The 20,120-nt window shown below is 38.7% G+C and overlaps 1 protein-coding gene across 1 annotated transcript in view; it reads left to right on the top strand.

Moving 5' to 3' along the window:
- The window catches only part of SUSD5 (sushi domain containing 5), a 98,303-nt gene that overhangs the window by 32,892 nt on the left and 45,291 nt on the right, over positions 1-20,120 (top strand). Inside the window, exon 3 of the mRNA XM_074195063.1 lies at positions 16,058-16,176. Coding sequence (XP_074051164.1) covers positions 16,058-16,176 — 119 coding nt within the window. The remainder of the gene's footprint in view (positions 1-16,057; positions 16,177-20,120) is intronic.

The following is a 20,120-nucleotide window of genomic DNA, read 5'->3' as shown; positions in this document are numbered from 1 at the left end:
GGCAGGAAGAGAGGAGAGGAGGAAAAAAGATGGAAACAGGTCTTTTTTTTTCGTCCCCGCCCCCATGTGTGGCACATTGTGTTTATTGATTGATTGACAGTGATACCTCTGAATGAGACTATGTATGTATCTGATCTACTCTGCTAGAGAAAAATAGATATGCAAAACACTTCTTATATATAGAAACTCATTTATCTCATTTTACAGATGAAAAAACTGAATTTCAGAGAAATTTAGTGATTTTCCAATGCTCATACAGCTCTTAAGTAATCATGATAATAATAGCCAGCACTTAGATATCAGTTTATGGTTTCAAAGAGCTTTATCTAGCTGTTATATCATTTGATCCTCACAAACTTGTTAGGTCAGTGCTATTATTATTACATATTAAATGAGGAAACTGAGGTTGAGAGATTAGGCAATTAGTCCAGGATCACATAGCTAGTGTTTGAGGCAGAATATAAGTGCAGGCTGTTCTCACTAGGAGTATAATCTGTCTAACTTGATAAAAAACCCAAATATACATTTACTTGGATCAGAGTCAAAATAATAAAGGAGGTTTGGAGGAGACGAGTTAAGGAAGCTTGGAATGGAGGGACTAGGTGGGAAATCAAGGGAAAGGAGGTATAAAGTAAACTCTGACTTCAATAAAGTTTGCTTTTTTTTCATTCTGAAAAGTTGGCAAGTAGCAAAACAATTAACTGATAATAGAAAACAGAATTATGATAACAGAACATATGGAAAAAGCATTGGCCCTATTCCAATTTTCCCTATCTTCTTAAATAACCAGTGACAAATCAATATCTCTGTGATGAATTGACCCCAATAGGATTGGTATTGTGATGATATCCAGGTACTTTTTTGTGTGACTTGGGTCACACTTTTTGATCCACTTTAGTATTATCCCTCCCCATATGTACTATAGACTATGGAAGCATCTATTGGCACCTGGTTAAGAGGACAACACTTTTTTTTGGTGTGGCAATGGAGTTAAGTGACTTGTCCAAGGCCACACAGCTAGGTAATTATTAAGTGTCTGAGGCCGGATTTGAACTCAGGTACTCCTGACTCCAGGGCTGGTGCTCCTAGCAGAACCCAAGAGGGCAACTCTTTATTGTCCTGGTTGGTATTCAAGGACTGAGACTGACCCTAAGATGATTGACTGGTGAAAATATAGAAAGAGGAGATACCACTTTGGTAGCCTATGAAAGAAAACAATTGGGAGTTTGGGGGTTGGGGGAACTTTGTTTTATCTTTATGCAATTCAGACAACAGAATAGAGCATAGCTAGTTCTGAGAGGAAGGAATCATCTTGTCATGGGAACCATTAATGACCATCTTGAGCAGAAATCTCAGAAGCCAAAGACCCAAATTTTCATAGAAGCATATGACAGTAGTAGCCCTGACTTGGTCCTGAGAGGAAAGTTCTTGAAACCAGAGTTTCTGAGCCCAAGCAATAGCAGTTGCCATGAACCTGCAAGAATTCCTACAAAGGCTCATGGTAGGAGCAAACAAGTGCCTAGCCATGAGCCTTGAGAGGGTAGAACCTCCTATGTATGCCAGGAGGATTTGTCTTCTTTAAGTAGCAGGATCTCAGAATCAGCCCTTTGAATTGAAAGGAGATTTGGGGGTCACTGGAAATCTTAGGGGCTTCCCTGAGTGTACCCCAAAGTTTGAAAGTTTGGGGACCTGATTTCTAGAAAGGGAAAGAGTTCCTAAACATGCAAGCTTCTTGGAGAAAGATGAGGGTCACCCATATGGTCTTTGTGGGTGGTGGGCAATGAGGTGCACCCATAACTGGGGGAAGCAAGATTTTAGGGCCTTGCAACTCTGCTTTTACAATGAGGTATTCAAACAGTTGTAGGTCTGTTTGAAAGAGAATGACTTATTCAGAAAACCCAGAGTATATTTCACTTTCAAAAGGGTCCAGGACCCCCAAAGGATGTCTGGGGAGAAAATGAGACTCATTGGAATGTTGGAATTACTGTGAGTACTTGGTGTGTTCTCTACATCTGCCTATGAGATCCTGAAAAGGTTTTGAATCCCTTATAGGTTTTTTTTAAATGTTTTAAGTGCTCCTGTGAGCCTTTTGTATTCTATGGTGTGAAATAAAAACTGTCCTAACCAATATGCATTTATGAACTTGCAGCATTTAAGGGCGCTTAAAAACTCTTTTTACTCATAGTTACTCATGGTTGGGAAACATAGATGTGAGCATACTAATACTTGATTTGGAGACTTTTTTGAAAGCAAAATTTGGGGTAGGGCATAATGAACTAAAAGAAAATAAATGATCCTTCTCAGTTATCCCCCAATGACAGTCCCTGATTACTGAGTCTTGAAAAGAGTCTTAGACCATAGATCTGTCTTGATCTCCCTCCCTTAATTCTAGTGCCTTACCTCTATCAATTATGCCCCTTTATCATATATATATATATATATATATATATATATAGAGAGAGAGAGAGAGAGAGAGAGAGAGAGAGAGCTTCCTTGTACATACATAATAGTTTTTCATGGTGTCTCTCTTTCCCATTAGAATATAAATTTTTGAGAGTTGTCTTTTGCCTTTATATCTCAGTACTAAGTATAGCATCTTTCATACAGTAAGTTCTTAATAATTGTTTGTTGACTAACTGTTGCTAAGAGCTGTCTTATTTTTGGTGAATGAAACTAGTTAGGGTACAAGAATGCTGTGATGGACCAGAAATTTACCAAGTTACAAAACTTTAGTGAACCAGTTGAATGAGTGGCCCAAGGTATGATTGGAAGGCAGAGATGTGCAAAAGACAAGAGAGGATTGAGAAATAGCAATCCAGGTGACAGACTCCGTGAGGAAGTTTTTTCATTGATGGAAAGCAGATATGATAGGAAATTGCTTTGGTTCATCCAGGCTGCACAAAAGTTGCTAATTGAAAGAATTTCTCATCCTGAGAACCAAGAAAGCTAGAATAGCCAGCTTGGGTGTCAATAGTTTTGTCGTAGAATGGAAATTGGGTTGAAGCTGAAGAATTGTGCTCCTTGGTATTGACCTGGGATTCTAGACTGATCCCTCCACTCCCAGGGTGCCTACACTAAAATCACTGGCAATCTGAAGTACAGAAGAGCTATAATCCATTTGATTTTAGGAGTTTCCACATCAGGAAAATCAAATCCTGGATTGTTGTAGAAAATGACTCAGAATTAAAGACCACAATGACTCAGACGACTAAGATCATCTATTAATGAAAATAAAATGATGGTCTGTAACAATAGTGGCAAACCACTTTTGGCAATTCTTGAAACATTTTTGGGTCTATAGTAGCTGTTACTGTGGTACCTCTAGGAGCAAGCCCAGGCTGCATCTCATTGGGATTGCCTTTCCAGAATGATCCGGAAGACTCCAGGTTGGAAGCAATGCTATTCTCAAACCTCTTAGGCTCTTTCCATTGAGCTCTAATGGAATATGGAGGTTAAAATGGTGGCTTGACTTTGACTTGCCTGGGCCATGCTGCCTTCTGTTTTTCCCATAGAATGTGTTGTTATTTCAGCTGGACCAATTTTCTTTGCCTTGGAAACAGCAGTTTGTTAAATAGATAATTAGATAATAATAGATAACATATTAAATTCTACTTATGGATCAATTTACCAACTTAAAACAAAATGGGGGCCCATAAAAGTTTCCAAATATGTAATATATGTATATATTATATGTATATAATAGATATTTAAAATATATATGTATTCACATATAAATTTATTGCTGTGAGGTAATATGTATGCAGGTCTTTTTCTTTATATTAAAATAGGTAGATGGGGGGGAAATCAACATATTATTTATTTTATTTATTTAGTATCTTTTATAGTACCCTCCAGGCAAATGTCTTCTTGGGCAAGTTACCAAAGAAAATAAATGTAAATTCCAGGCAGACCTCTGCCAGGAAATCACTTCCCTGCTCTAATAGGCACCAAGCCCCTTTCCCGGTCTCCTTTATTCATTATGGGTCTCTCTTCTCCTTCCATGGTCTGAAAGAACAAGAGCAAAGACCGTCACTGTTGAAATGAATATAGTAAGAACCCAGGCTAATGTCTCTAAACAGGGAAAAGCCATTAGCAAGTTAATTAATTAAGGCCCTTTTACAAGTTTGTTGTCAACTTTAATAATCTGTTTGCACCGAGGGCCTTATAATTGATTACAGCCATTATGGCCTTGGTAAGAAGTGCCTGCTGAGATTGGATTTCACAAGTGGGCAGGAACTCCTATGTTGCTTGTGTTAGCAGGAAACTACCTTTACCCGATATTAAACCACAAACTTTTCATCTAGCCGACCACTTGAGCTAACACATTATGTGTGTTATGTTCTACGTGAGCCACAAACAAACCCCTAATGAAATTTTAAGTAGCTATCCCTTATCCTACTGGTTTATAGACTTAACTTATGACACCTCCATTGGAAGGAATCCTCTTGCAGACATCTGATAGTTATTCAAATAAGTACAGATTTACTGGTTCCTAAAAGAGAAACTGCCAGACTGATGGAAATAAGACCATGGGCAAGGCAACCAAGCCTCTTAATGCCAAAGACCCCAAGCCTCCATTAGATGTCTCTAAAGATATCTTTAGAAAAGACTTACAATCTGTATTGGACTCATCAACCTCAGGCTAGAACGAAGAGTTTGAACCACAAAGTATGAGCAACCCAGGAGCAACTTCCTGAAAATTTAGGGGGGTCAATGTGATCATCTCTAAGTTCTAAATTCTATGGTTTGCTACCCAAAGCATGACCTATGCCTCATCTTCACCTTATTTTATATGGAAACCATTTCTGCCTAACTCACAAGGTCACGATGATCTTTACTAATTTTTCTTTTACTTAATAAATAGTTTTGAAACACCTGAAAGTAATAAGATGGGTAGTTGGGAAAGACAATATCAAAACAAAGAAACTATCCTCCCTGCCTTCAAGGAAATTATAGACAGAAGAAGATAATCTTGAACACATCCATTAAACCAGCATTTGTGGCACAGTGCTTGGTGCTGGGGATACGAATTGAATGAAACAGTCCCTACCTTCAGTGGCATTTATATTTTAATGGAGGAGACAAGTTCTAATCCTCTGCAAATCTATTCATCTTAATAAAAATTTAATTAGCCTGTTATTATGCTCATACATGTTTTCAGAGATCTGGTGTTTCTGTGTGTAAATCTTGTATTTCTGTGTAAATTATAAAACTATAGTCTGTGTTCTCTCTCTCTCTCTCTCTCTCTCTCTCTCTCTCTCTCTCTCTCTCTCTCCTCCTTTTCTTCTTACCATTATTTCTGTCTTTCTGTCTTTCTTTCCTTCTTCCTTCCTTCCTTTCCATTGGCTCTCTATTGTACTTAGGGTAAAAGTTTCACAACCACTCGTTCCAATTCTGATTAACATAGCAGGGTTTTTTTGTTGTTGTTTTGTTTTGTTTTTGCCAAGGCAGCAGGGTTGAGTGACTTACCCAAGATCACCCAATTAGGTATAAGTATCTGAGGTCAAATTTGAACTCAGGTCCTCCTGGCTCCAGGGCTAATTCTCTATCCACTGGGATACCTAGCTGCCCCAATATGGAACTTTTAACCTGTGTTCCATTTCTGAGATGGACTGGTTGACCCCTCTTTGGCAGCTTAGTGGCCACACACACACACACACACACACACACACACACACACACGAAACACACACACACGAAACACACACACACGAAAACACACACTTTTGTGAGGTAACCATATTTACTTTGGACTTAGTAAAGGCACTTGATCAGCTTTATCCACTGTTCTTAGAACTCCCAAGCCCTAGTGATTTCGCCAGTCTCAGTCACCCCAAAAAGCAAGGAATTACAGGTTGTACAAGCAAAATTATGTTTTTCCAGTTGAAAAAGTGAACAGACTAGTGATATGACATAATTGGGATTGGTGGAAATACTCCAATGCTTCCTGCAACTTGTCTGCTTGAAGCAGCCATTTTTGCTAATTGTCTTCATTGCATAATTTAAATCCTGATTCAGCTTTTGGTATGCATGGAAAAGTCTGATGAAAATTGTCCTGGCAATTTGATATTTTAAATTTAACATGAGATGGATGCATTGAATGTTTGTTACTTTTCATTGTGTATTTTTTCCCTATCAAACATTCTTTTAATGAAAGAGAGATTAGATTAATAATAGATATGTTTACATAATTATATTTAGCACTTATTGAACTTTAAGGTTTGCAAAATACTTTATATTCAATATCTCTATTGATCAAGCATCCTAAGAGTTATGCTTGGTTTTTGCTCTTTTTTAAGAAAAAAAATTTATCTTAACATTCTTTTTAAAAAATTTTTAGTTCCAGATTTTTCTTCTACTTTTCCGACCCACCCTCATTCATTAAGAAGGCAAACAATATGACATGAATTACATACATAAAATCATACAAAGCATTTTTATTAGCCATATTACTCCAAAAAAAAGGCCAAAAAAGTAAATTAAGAAAAATGCACTTCAATTTGCACTCAGAGTTTATCAGTTCTCTCTCTGAAGGTGGATAGTATTTTTTTTATCATTAGTGCTTTGCAGATGTCTTGGATCATTGTATTGATCAGAGTAATTAAGTCTTTCCTAGTTGATCATCATTACAATATTTCTTTTATTCTACACAATGATCTACTAGTTCTCATTTCATTTGCATCAGTTCATATAGGTTTGTCATTTTTTTCAGAAACTATCCCCTTGTATTTTCTATAGCACAATAGAACTCCAACACAATCGCGTACTAAAACTTGTTAGCCATTCCCTAGATGATGGGTATCCCCTCAATTTCCAAATCTTTACCCCCACAAAAAGAGTTGCTATAAATATTTTTGTACATATAGGTCCTTTTCCTTTTTTTTTTTATCTCTTTGGTGCACAAATGTAGTAGAATATTGCTGAAACAAAGGGCGTACACAGTTTTTATAATCCTTTGGACATAGTTTCAATTTGATTTCCAGAATGGTTGGACAAGTTCACTATCCCACTAACAATTCATTAACGAACCTATTTTCTCTCATATCCTCTAATATTTGTCACCTCTGATAGGTGTGAAGTGGCACCTTAGGGTTGTTTTACTTTGTTTTTCTCTAATCGATAGTGATTTATAGCATTTTTTCATATGACTACAGATAGGTTTGATTTCTTCTTCTGAAAATGATCTGTTAATTTCCTTTGACCATTCCTCAATTGGGTATTAACTCTTATTTTTATAAATTTGACTCAGATCCCTATATATTTGAGAAACAAGATCTTTATCAGAGAAACTTGCTATACAAATTTTTAGATTATTGTCAATGGTAATTTTCAGCAAAATGTAGTTAAACTGAGTATCTCTTTCAATTAGGTCTATTTTTGCTTTTACTTTGGCTGGAATCATGATTGCCTACCCTGACATTTTATCTTCAGCTGAAACATCATAGACTCTTCATTTGAACTCTGTGTGTCTTTCTGTCCCAAACGCTTCTCTTATTTTCAACTTCTTGCTGGATTCTTGTTTCCAATTCATTCTGTAATCTGCTTCTTCTCTATGGATTAGTTCATCTCATTTAAATACAGTTATAACTAGCTACATCCTGTTTTCCTCTATTCTTTTCTCTCTCTTTATCTTGTTCCTCCACAAAAGTTTATCTTGATTCTGATCTGTCCCCCACCCAATCCACTTTCCTACCTTTCATCCTCCATATCTCTTATCCTCTTTCCTCTCCTATCTCCTGTGAGGGTAAGATAGGGTTCAATTACCAAGTGAGTGTGTGTATAAATCTATCTATCTATCTATCTATCTATCTATCTATCTATCTATCTATCTATCTACCTATCTATCTACCAATCTATCATCTATCTAATTATATTCTTTTCTTTTTGAACCAATACTGATGAGAGTAAGGTTCAAACCTTGCCTACCACTCCTCTATTTTCTCCTCCAATATAAAATCTCTTCCTTATATACCTTTTTATATGAGAAAAATTTCTCCATTTCACCTCTCCCTTATAGATAGTTAGGTGACATAAGTGGTTAAAGTGCTGGGTCTGGAGTCAGGGAGATGAGTTCAAATCTGGCTTCACTTAACTGTGTGACCCTAGGCAAGTCATTTGTCTCCATGTCTCATTTTCCTTATGCAGAAGGAAATGGAAAAATACTCCAATATCTTTGCCAACTAAAAACCAAATAGGGTCTCAAAAAGTTGCACATGACTAAAATGACTGAATGACAACAACAGCCTTTCTCTTCCCCCTTGTTCCAATGCATTTTCTTTTTCTGACCCCTATATTCTTGGTTTGGAGATCATCCCAACACAATCAATTCATATCCATGCCTTCTGTCTAATTCTGACTCCCCTATTAATGATAAATCCCCTAAGAGTTACATACATCATCTTCCCATGAAAGTTTGTAAACAGTTTATCTCTATTGAGACCCTTATGATTACTTTTTCATGCTTACATTTTAATGCTTCTTTTGAGTCTTCTGTTTAAATGTCACATTTTCTTTTCAGTTCTGGTCTTTTCATCAGGAATGTTTAAAAGTCTTCTATGTCGTTAAAAATCCATTCTTTCTCTTGAAGGATTACACAGAGTTTAATGGATAGATTATTCTTAGTTGTAATTCTAGTTCCTTGCCCCTCTGAAATACAATTATCCCTTACATTTCACAAGGGTTAGGGATGTGGTGGCCCTGCAATCTGGAAAATTGTGGTAAAATTTTTTGGCTCTCTCAGTGCAAGAAAAGTCTGAATTATTATGGTATTAAAAGATAAAAATAAGTTGATATTTTACAGCACCATATATATATATATATATACACATATATATATATTGCATCCCTGAGTTTCTAAATCTTTTTTATGCCATCTGCTGACTTTCCTGTGTAATCTATGGATTCTGCAAAACTTCCCCCCCCCGCAAAACTCACATTTAACTTCTTATATTTGACCAGCAAAAAATCAAATCATGATGAGGAAAGTTACAATGTGGAAGAGATTATTGTATCATATTCCAAGTCTTTCATTCCCTTAATGTGGAAGCTGCTAAATCTTGTGTGATCCCTGCCATGGTTCTATAATATTTGAATTGGGGTTTTTTTTTCAGGCTGTTGGAAGGATTTTTCCCCTTGACCCAGGAGCTCTGAAATTTGGCTCTAATATTCCTGGGAAATTTTATTTTGAAATTCCTTTCAGGAGGTGATCAATGAAATCTTTTTATTTCTATTTTACCTACTGTATCTAAAATGTCAGGGTAATTTTCCTTTAAAATTACTTGAAATATGATGTCTAGGTTTTCTTTCTTGATCATGGCTTTCAATTAGTCCCCTAATTCTTAAATGACCTCTTCTTGATTAGTTTTATTTTCCAGGTCAGTTATTTTTCCCATGAGATATTTCACAATATTTTCCTAATTTTTCATTCATTTGACTTCATTTTATAGTTTCTAAAGGGTTCATGCATTCATTTGCTTCTATTTGTCCAATTCTATTACTTTTTTTTTTTAGGTTTTTGCAAGGCAAATGGGGTTAGTGGCTTGCCCAAGGCCACACAGCTAGGTAATTATTAAGTGTCTAAAGCCGGATTTGAACCTAGGTACTCCTGACTCCAGGGCTGGTGCTTTATCCACTGAGCCACCTAGCCACCCCCTATTACTTTTTAAAGATTTCTTTAGTGAATTTTTCTACCTCCTTTTCCATTTAGATTATTCTGCTTTTTAAGGTATCTTTGCTACAGTGAATTTTTGTCTTTTTATTATTAGGCTAAGTATGTTTTTAAAGTGATATTTTCTTCAGTATTTCTGTCCTTCTTTTACCAAACTGTTCTTTTTTTTTTTTTTGCAGAATTTCCTTGCATCATTTGTGTTTATTCCCCAATTTTTCCTCTACCACTCTTATCTTCCTTTAACTCTTCCAAGAATTCTGATTGGGCCTAGATCCAATTACCAGTTTTCTTTGAAGCTTTCTCTATAGCTATGTTTTACATTGTTTTCTTCTAAGTTTAATATCTTGATCTTTCCATCTACCATAGTTGCTTTTAATGGTCAAGTCCTTTTTTTGGTGTTTGCTTATTTTTCTAGTCTGTTCCTTGACTTTGAACATTATGGTAAAATTAGTCTCCATTCACCTGGGGGTGGGAGGTGTTATTCCAAGTTTCAGACTTTTTCAGAGCTAATTTGGGGAGAGGGGAATTTACAAGTTTTCCAAATTCCATTTTCCATTTCCATTTCCATTCCAAGCTTCCAAGGTGGTATTATCCTGACAGAGGTGTGGTCCTGTTGTCAAGACCTGCACTTTGGTCTTTAATCAGGGGGAAAAAATTCTCTGCTTCCCTGCAGCCAGAATGTACTAGAATGCCTCTTGAACCTGGAACTGTGACCAGACCTCTTCTCCCTTGTGGCCAATGAGAAACATTCCTCCTCATCCTGAAACTGAGACCCAGAAGTGCTTATGTGAAATACAATTCCCCAATCAGTGCTAGTCACACCTGGTACCATTGCCCAACTCCCTTACCATCTATGGACTGAGAGGTCCTGCTGTAGTCTGCTTCCAAGACCTACTGCTGGTGATCTTGTTGTGGACCTCCTAAGATGTAGGCTGAGAAAAAAGGTCTCCCTTTCATTGACTCTGTCACTTCAACGTTTATTTTAAGATGTTATTGTGAAGTTTTTTGGAGGGAAATTTGGGAATGTTCAGCTGAATTCCAGTCTGTACTTTGCCATGTTGACTCCCCATGTTGACTCAGATATTTAATTTAATGCTCAAAGATCAATGGGATCCAAGGACAAAAAAACATACTAAGCCTCTTCCTGGTAGCTAACAATCTTTAATATTCACCTTGCTCTATTTATTTCCTTTTTATGCTTTTACAAAGTGGGGCCTGAGTTGGAGATTAGAGTCAGCGGGTGGGAGGAAGAATGCGGATTGTCTTTTTCCTTGGGTCAATTCTGCTTGTCTCTGACTTCACTGAGCCATCGAGTTCCATTTCCTGCTTCCCAGTTTTGTGCCTGGTAGGTGGTGCCGTGGCCAGAGCACCAGTACTAGAGTCAGGAGTTCAAATCTGGCCTCAGACACTTGGCAAGCTGCATGGGAACGTCACTTAACCTTGATTGTGTCACATCCAGGGCCATCTTCAGTCGTCCTGATTCATATCTGGCCACTAGACCCAGATGGCTCTGGAGGAGAAAATGAGGCTGATGACTTAGTATACCCCCCCCCCACTCAAATTTACTTACTTGTCATGGTGTCACCTCTTGGTTTTCTTCATGAGTGAAAGACATCATCATCATCACCCTACCTAGAAAACTCTTCCTTCTCCTCTACATTCCATTCCCGTCCACAAATCTAACTTTTTCTTGCCCCAGCTCAAATATTGCCTCTTCCAGGCTTTATTATCTCTAATCCATAGACTCCTATTCTTTCCATCTTCCACGAGTCAATGTGGTGGTCTCTTGGAAAGAACAATGGATTGGAAGTCAGATAACCTGTTTCTACCACTTAGTTCCTTCATGACAAATTACAAGGACAAATCATTTAATCCAATTTAGAAATAAACCTACCAGGGCAACAAGGTGGTGCAACAGTTAGAGCACTGGCCCTGGGGGCAGGAGGACCTGAAGTCAAATCTGGTCTCAGTCACTCAATATGTTCTCAGTTATGTGACTTTGGGCAAGTCACTTCATCCCATTGTCTTGCAAAAAAATAAAAATTAAAGAAAAGAAATAAATTTAGTCTTCTATTAAACAGAAATACATTTTATCAGAGCCTCACTATCCTCCTCAGTAAAATGAGAGGGTTAGATTAGGTAATAGGGCCTGTTGTCTCTTCTGGATAATCATCACAAGTCACTTTGTCTCACTGTTTTTTCTGATTCCTGTGATGTAATTATCACAGTAATTTGCCACGTTTCTTCAAAATTTGTAATCTGCCAGAGTACCTCCTGCTTTTAAACATAGTAGAACCTCTGTAAATGAATGAATGAAATTGGTTGAGTTATGCACATTGTTTATTCCATAAATCTTTCTAATTCCCCAACTACCATAGAATTTCATTTAGGTTCAGACTGTGCTATACTAAAATGAACCCCGAATTTGGAGAAAGAAGCCCTGGGTTTGAGTCCTAGTCATTTAAACCTTCCTTAGCCTCAGTTTTCTCAGCTGCAAAATGGAAGTAATAATAGCTGGCATTTCTTCCTTTGTAGAATTGTTGAGGCTGCCAATGAAACAATCTATTTTGCAAAACATTTCATAAAGGATACATTTTTATTGTTTTATTTTGGCATGAGGTCCAGAATGGAATGGGTAAGCAATAGACTATTTCCAGATTTACTTTTTAGTTTGAGAATAAGTGACTCAATATATGTTTGTGGGCCAGTTAAATGACTAAGAGGAATTATAAAATATGATCATCTGTAAGAGCATCAGAGATTGGGGAATGTCTTTGGGTTGGTTTGGAAATTGCCTTTCCAGCAGCATCTAGAATGTAGTAAGTTTATAACAACTGTTTGTTGACTGACATAAAGGATTCATTAAACTGATAATAGTTAGCAAATAGTAAAAGTAGTATAAACCAAAATGTCTTCAGTATACCCCTTCTTATACCCCTTTTCATAGGCATCAAAATAAGTCAATTAGTTCAATTCCATGAACATTTATTAATGTTTGGTACTATAGATTACTAAAATATAAAATGATACAGTGCCTCTTCTCAGGGAATTAACATTTTTCATGGTGGCAGTGGAGGTGAGGGGAGTAATACAATGTACGTTGAGGTTGTGATGTGAACCATGGATAAATCCAAACAAAAATGTTATAAGAAAAATTTTACACTTCCAATTGTCCAGATTGGACTACAAAGGATAGGTAGCCCTTGAGCTGGACCTTAGAGGAGAATGCTAGTAGAGTGGACTAGTCGATAGTCCCCTTTGAGTAAGGAAGACCTAGATTCAAATTTGGCCTCAGGTACTTACTAATCTCTATGACTGGGCAATACTCTTCCTATGTAAAATTTCTTCTCTTTTTCTGTTTCTGTTCTCTCAGTTTCTTCATCTGTAAAATAGGGAAAATAGCAACCTTTCACTTGTAGAGGTGTGAGATGCCAACTGAAATAAAGGATGCAAGTCTCAACTCCCTACACAAATGTGAGCTACTATTATTTTTAAGGGGAAAAAATTCTGACTATGCTTCAAGTATAGGAAGAGCAAATGCATGGGGAAGTGAGATGGCAATTAAGTTTGAGGAACAGAAGGGTTGGAAAGGAAGATTGGAGCCAATCACCTTTAAATGTCCTTCCTCCTTCATGTATATGATGTGCTAAACATGATGTGAAATGCATAAATAAAATGGAATCTTATAGAAAAATCAGGATACCTTATAATCAACTCACCCCATTCCAGGGGACCCATGGGCACAGTGGTTAGAGTGTTGGACCTGGAGTCGGGAAGACTCATTTTCTTGAGTTGAAATCTGATCAAAGACACTTTCTAGGAGTATGACCCTGGGCAAACCACTAAACCCTGTTTGCCTCAGTTTCCTCATCTATAAAATGAGCTATTGAAGGAAATGGCAAACTACTCCAGCATCTTTGCCAGGAAAACCCCAAACGGAATCACCAAGAGTCAGACATGACTGAAAAATGATTGCACAGCAATTCTAGGCATCATCTTCTGGAAGTTTGCCCATGGAGTTACTGTAAGTTTGGCATCCAGAGTGAGTCCTCATGTCTTGGCTCAAGATCTGGCTGGATGATTAGCAATGAAAGGGTGTCATTCCATGTTGTCCTTGTTAATGAACGTGTTAGAATTACAATTTGACCAGCTTGCTTTTGGTTGGACAATATTGCCTTTGGCAGAGGGTCCGGATCAGGGAGCTGAATCAGCATCTGATTACTTCCTAGTGAACACCTACATAAGTGTTCACGCTAAGGCTGGGTAGAGAAAACACCCCAGAGTCCAGGTCTCCGCAAGGCTTTCTAGGAAAAATTGTTTTTGTTACTGTAGCAGCTGAACCCTCTTTGGATAGGGTCAGGGGAGAATTTTCCCAACATCAAGTTCTGTTCTATAATAGTAAAGTATACTATGGTATTATAATCATAAAGAATTATTGTTTGGTGTACAACATGGAAACAATGTAAAGACTGACAAATTACTTTCTGTGGGGGTAGGGGAGGGAAGTAAGATTAGGGAGAAAATTGTAAAACTCAAAATAAATAAAATCTTTAATAATAAAGAATTATTGTTTGGAAGCACATTCTTAAAGTAGGATTGCATTTGGTCATTTTCCTTGATCTGAAATGTTTTTTTCTCTCTGAGCAGTATTTGCGAGGAGAATTATGTTATTGTTTTGTGGCTAACCTCCCAACCAAGCCAATTCAAAGGGATTTTTCATTTCAAATATTCAGAATACTCTACGTTATTTCTTCCATCCTTCTGAGTATGATAGTATTCAGCTCATGGTCTAAATAAAACCGAGTGAAATCTTTCTGCCTACAAGGATGATTCTATCACCATGATGTCAAATGGCCTTATTACATATAAGATAAAAACCGGTGGTTCATTGGTGAGAGTACTGGTTTAAGAGTCAAAGGACATGGGTTCAAATCCTTGAGTGAATCACTTAATCTTCTTGGATCTCAGTTTCCTCAAGTGTAAAATCAGATGATTTCTGAGGTCTCTTTCAGTTCTAGATTTATTATCTTAAACCTGGCACTCAAAACTCTCCACAACCTGCCTTTCCTCTTCTTCTTAATCCCCTATGGGCATCCTCTGATGTAGCTAGGCTGGTTTATTATTTATTCTCCAAACATTGTGCAAATTTGTTTTACTTTACTCAGGAAATCCTCTCTGGAGTGCTTCCCAACCTTATATCCAAATCCTGCCCATCTTGTATTAGAGTCCAACTCAAAATCTTCTTCCTCAATGGAAGTTTCTCTGATTAGCCATTAGTACATCTAATTCCATTGAATTGGCAGTAATTTTTTATTCTTAGACATATTCATGCTTTGCATTCTTGCTTGTATGGAATACTTTTCAAGAATAGGACTGTAATGGGGCAGCTAGGTGGCACAGTGGATAGAGTACCAACCCTGGAATCGGGAGAACCTGAGTTCAAATCCAGTCTCAGATACTTAATATTTACTTAGCTGTGTGACCTTGGACACGTCACTTAATCCCATTGCCTTGCAAAAATAAATAAATAAAAAGAGTAGGACTGCTAATTTTCTTGGTATCCCCCACAGTATGTGACAGGCACTCAATATATTTTTAATGAGTCTATGACTAAAAGACCAGAAGCAGCCCTAGTCACATCTTCCATCTTCAAATTGCCTCTCAAGTTGCCCTTCTTCCAGATCAACATTTTCCTCTGAAGACCTCAAGTTCCATTCTTACATTCTCAATAGATGTGAATTTCTATTTGTAAAGTGCTTCTTCACATGCCCTACCAAACCGGGTAGAAGGACCCAGTTTTTTGGTAGCATTGACTAAATTCTCCCCTAATCCTCTCCCTGCTGCCTTTGGGATTTATTTTCTGGAGACTCCAGCATCTTCCTTTTTTCCCCTTCATGATTTCTTATTAAAAATAAATTCTGGATTTTTAGTTGAATAAAGACACATCCCAGCAGTCCTGGAAAACAGCCTGGATCAGGATGGAAAGATTTTTATAGTTAATAAGCAGAGACCCAATGGCTTTGAGGGATTGTGGTACAAGCAACGTTCTTCTCTAACAAATACAGAAATAATTTTCCACCTTCATAGTTTAGCTAGTGTAAAAAAAAACCCAGCCCAATATAAATTATTCTCTGAGCCTTGAATTAATCGAGAAGAGGCTCCAGAATTGTCCCCTTTATCTTTCCTGTCTTTATTTTTTCCCCCGGAATGGGTTTTTCCACTCCACTACATTTAGTCAAAGCTCTTTATGGGAGATATCCCTTCTCAACTGAAAGCTGGTGTGCCAGTGTTTAATGTTTGATGACCACTGTGACCCACAAGCACTAGTAATTGCTCTGCTTTTCTCCAGTTCCACTTGAAGTTTTCCTTTGTCTTGTTCCTCTATTTTAGGACGACGGTGTGCGGCAAGATGAATGGGGAGCAGCAGAGTATGAAAGCTGTGGACGTGAAAATTGAAAGTGAGCTGATTCCCGGCAACAAATATGATGCCCTTTGTGTCAAAGATGAAGGTTAGTGCTGAAGCTGTTGAAAATGTACACAGGCAGGATCCAAGTCGGCTCTCGAGGCTTGGCTGAAGCCAGGAACTCACCAGGATCCCCCAACTCTTTCAACCTAATGGTGAACTTTAAAGAAAAAGTTTTATAGGGATAGGAACTTTACCAGACTTCTGGGGTTTTTGGAAAGGCAAGGGGGTTAAGTGACTTGTCCAAGGTCACACAGTTAAGTAAGTATTAAGTATCTGAGGATTTGAATTCAGGTCCTGCTGACTTCAGGTCTGGTGCTCTATCCACTGCATCACCTAGCTGCCACTGCTAGACTTATTGAACACAGCATCTCAAAATGGAAGGCCTATCTTTTAGGACTAAAATTAATTTCTAGCAGAACCATAATTAAGTATTTTTGGCATCCAGGGCAAGAAGAAAAGAAGATGTTTTTTGCATTGTGGTGGTGGGATGAGAGACAGAAACATGAGGACGTGGTCCTGAAGTGGGGAGAAAGGGCTAATGTCTATGGCTTTCTCAGTACTTCCAGTCCAATCTAATGCAATGAGCATTTAAATCCCTACAGTGTGCACAGCACTACAAGAGATGTGGATACAACATGCATCCACATGCATGTTGATAAAGGGAGATTATAGAAGTAGCCATGGGGAGCAAGGAGTAGTTTAACTCTCCTACCATGAGTTGGGGAACAGGAATGGAAATGGATGCACTGTTGGAAGGGATGGCGTAAAAGGAATGCCAGAAGATGAGAGGAGGGAGAAAGGGAAAGGTTTTTAAGGAAACATGAAAAATGAAACAGCTCTTGTCCTCAAAGGGTTTACATTCTACTGGAGGAAGTTGCATAATTTTTTCTAACTTCAAGGATGGTGGGAATAATCCAGGGCTGGTGATTATTATGAAGGATGGGCATTGGGATAAAAGGGTAAGAGAGCCTAGAGAAGAAGACAGCATAGAGTTGAGATAAGAAAGGAAGGAGAGTGTAGTCTGGCAGGATAATCTCAGAAAGAAGTGTGAAAGTGTGAAAGGACTGGAGGTCACAATGAGGATGAAGAACAGGGTTGGGTGTTATAAAGGAATGACATAAAGGAATTTCAGGATTCATGAACATGGATGTGGACTACTCAGAGGTGGTGCCCAGATCAAAGGTCCGACTATGTCTATATTCCTATGTAGTTTAGGGATGAAGAGAAGGTCAAAAGAAATGAGCTATTTGAGGAATTGAAAAAGTTGTATTCCCATAGAATGAGAGCAAGATTGGGCAAAAGAGAAAGACTGAGCAGCCTTGAAATTCATTGAAGAAGGAAGGGAAATATCCTGAAGGACAGTAGATGACAGCTACCAGAATCTTGATTGAGTCGTTGATATGGACTGAATGAACCTGAAAGGAAGAGAGATGACTAAGTAATGATGATAGAAGGAGATTATGGAAGTAGCCATGGGGAACAAGGAGCTGGGGAACAGGAAGGAAAATGGATGCCCTGTTGGAATGAGTGACCAGAAATGCTGTGTTATCAAGGAATGCCAAAAGATGAGAGGAGGGAGAAAGGGAAAGGTTTTTAAGGAAATCAATTTTCTTACCTGTGAAGCAGGCTTTCTAGAGCAGGAGGCCCAAGGAAAGGTCTCGAGCTTCTACTTGGTGATGGTGGAGTGAGTCATTTCAAGTGGAGTGGTAAGGGTTACAGAGTACATTGCACAGAGAATACTGGAGAGAGGAGGGAAGGTGGAGGCAATGAGTGTGGACAACTTTTTTTTTAGGGGGTTAACTATGAAAGGGAGGAAAGAGCCAGAAAAATAGCTTCCTTTGGTTGCACAGCGGTTAGACCACTAGCTATGGAGTCAGGAGGGTCTTAGACACTTGACTATTACTACAAACTGTGTGACTTGGACACGTCATTTAACCGTGATTGCCCTGCCTCCAGGGCTATCTCCATTTGTCCTGATTCATATCTGGTCGTTCAACCCAGACGACTCTGGAGAAAAAAGTGAGGCAGGTGATTTAGCACAGCCCCACCCTCCACTCAAATCCAGTTCATATAATGGTAACTAATGCATATCATGATATCATCTCCATGATGTCATGGTCTTCTTCCAGAACAAAGGACACACACATACATAAAAATGAAGGACAAACAACCACAAAATAATTATTGCTAATAAGGTGCTAGCCATGCTAAAATGGTTCAGAATGGAAAATAGGTCTGACTCTTTCACTTTTCTCCTTTCCTCTCCATCCCCTCTTTCCTACACACACACACATACACACACACAAACACACACACATGCATACACACACACACACACACACACACACACACACACACCCCTCACATACTTACTAACCATATGATTGGCCATTTAGTCTCTTTGAGGCTCAGTTTCCATATCTAATAATAAGAATACCTATCTCACAGAGTTCTTGTGAAGATCAAATGGAGATAATACATGTAAAACACCTTGTAAACCTTAAAGCATTATGTAAATGCTAGCAGGTATTATATCTGGCAGTGAGAGGAAAAACAGGTTGGGCTTGGGCCAAGCAGATGCCTTCCAAGGACTTTTCCCAGTTGTATATAGGGAAGAAATGCCAGAAGGGAGTACAGCCTTATGGAGGTGAGAATTTATGATGATATTGAGGGGATGCTCCTTCCCCTACCCCTTGTAAATCAGACTTTGGGCTACCCTGCTCCCCAAATCTTCTCATTCTCTTGTTTACACCTGGTGTTTGGGTAGAAGGCCTTACGTCCCCGTCATGCCCATTCCACAGGAGGCTCACCCCATCTCTGCAACACAGCCCCCCACAATTGATATTTAAAAGTCCTGTCATTCCCACAGCTATGATCCCTTTACAGTTTCAGTTCAGGTGAAAGATGCTTGGGGTGCTGGAATCCCAGTGAGCAGCTCTGGATATGCCAGGAAGCTTTGAAGTGTCCAATGAGCTGTATTCACCTAAAGAACCTAAAATCCCAGAGATCTGCCCCATACCTGTCAGAGAGCTGGAGCTGCTTCCCTTTCAATCTGGACTCCTCTGCATTTGGTTCTGCCTGGTGGCTGCTGGTGGGGGCTCTTCTTGTTGGCACTCAAAATTAATTGTCAAAGGAGACTATAAGAGAAGCACAATGGAGAGAGGGTTGGGAAAACCTGGCTTCTGACCCATACAGACTGGGGGGTTGTGAGCAATTCACTTTATCCCTTTGCTTCCCTGAGAGCACTTAGTGACTAGTTGAGTGAGCCTGGACTATATCAGAAAAGAGAGAGTCATCAGGTACTCCCTAAAAAGGCCCAATGAATTCACAGGGAGAGAAAGGAAGATGTAGAGGGAGAAAGAAGGGAAAGGAAAAGAGCAGGGGGAAGGAAGGAAGGAAGGAAGGAAGGAAGGAAGGAAGGAAGGAAGGAAGGAAGGAAGGAAGGAAGGAAGGGAGGGAGGGAGGGAGGGAGGGAGGGAGGAAAGAAGGAAGGGAGGGAAGAAGAAGGAAGAAGGAAGGATGGATGGAAGGAAAAAAGGAAGGGAGGCAGGGAAGGAGAGGAGAGAGGGAGGGAGGGGAGGGAGGGAGGATAGATCACAAAATAGACCTAATTTATATATACATTAGGTCCGATTTCATTATCAACAAAGATTACCTCCAATTTAACTGAAATGAAACTACAATCTAGGTAAAGGAAAACCATTTATAGGCTCCCTAATAGAGGAACCCAACAGAGACTCAGTTCTTTATCCTGTAATGGAAGACTCTGACCAAGTATGTTGACCCCCTTCTCTGCAAGGGTTCTATTACCATAATTGGCATCAAGGAAAAGGACATGAGATAGCCACAAGGAAGGGAGGAAATGTGGTACAATGGAAAGAATGTTAATTCTGGAATCAGAAGACCTGGTTTCAAATCCTAATGCCTCCCTTGCTACCTATTGATCTTAGACAAATCACTTCTATCTAGGTCTCAGTTTCTTCAGTT

Source organism: Macrotis lagotis, chromosome 7 (assembly GCF_037893015.1).
Source record: "Macrotis lagotis isolate mMagLag1 chromosome 7, bilby.v1.9.chrom.fasta, whole genome shotgun sequence".
NCBI classification, from domain to species: Eukaryota; Metazoa; Chordata; class Mammalia; order Peramelemorphia; family Peramelidae; genus Macrotis; species Macrotis lagotis.
Note: the sequence above shows the minus strand (reverse complement) of the source record. Positions and strands in the feature narration are given on the sequence as shown.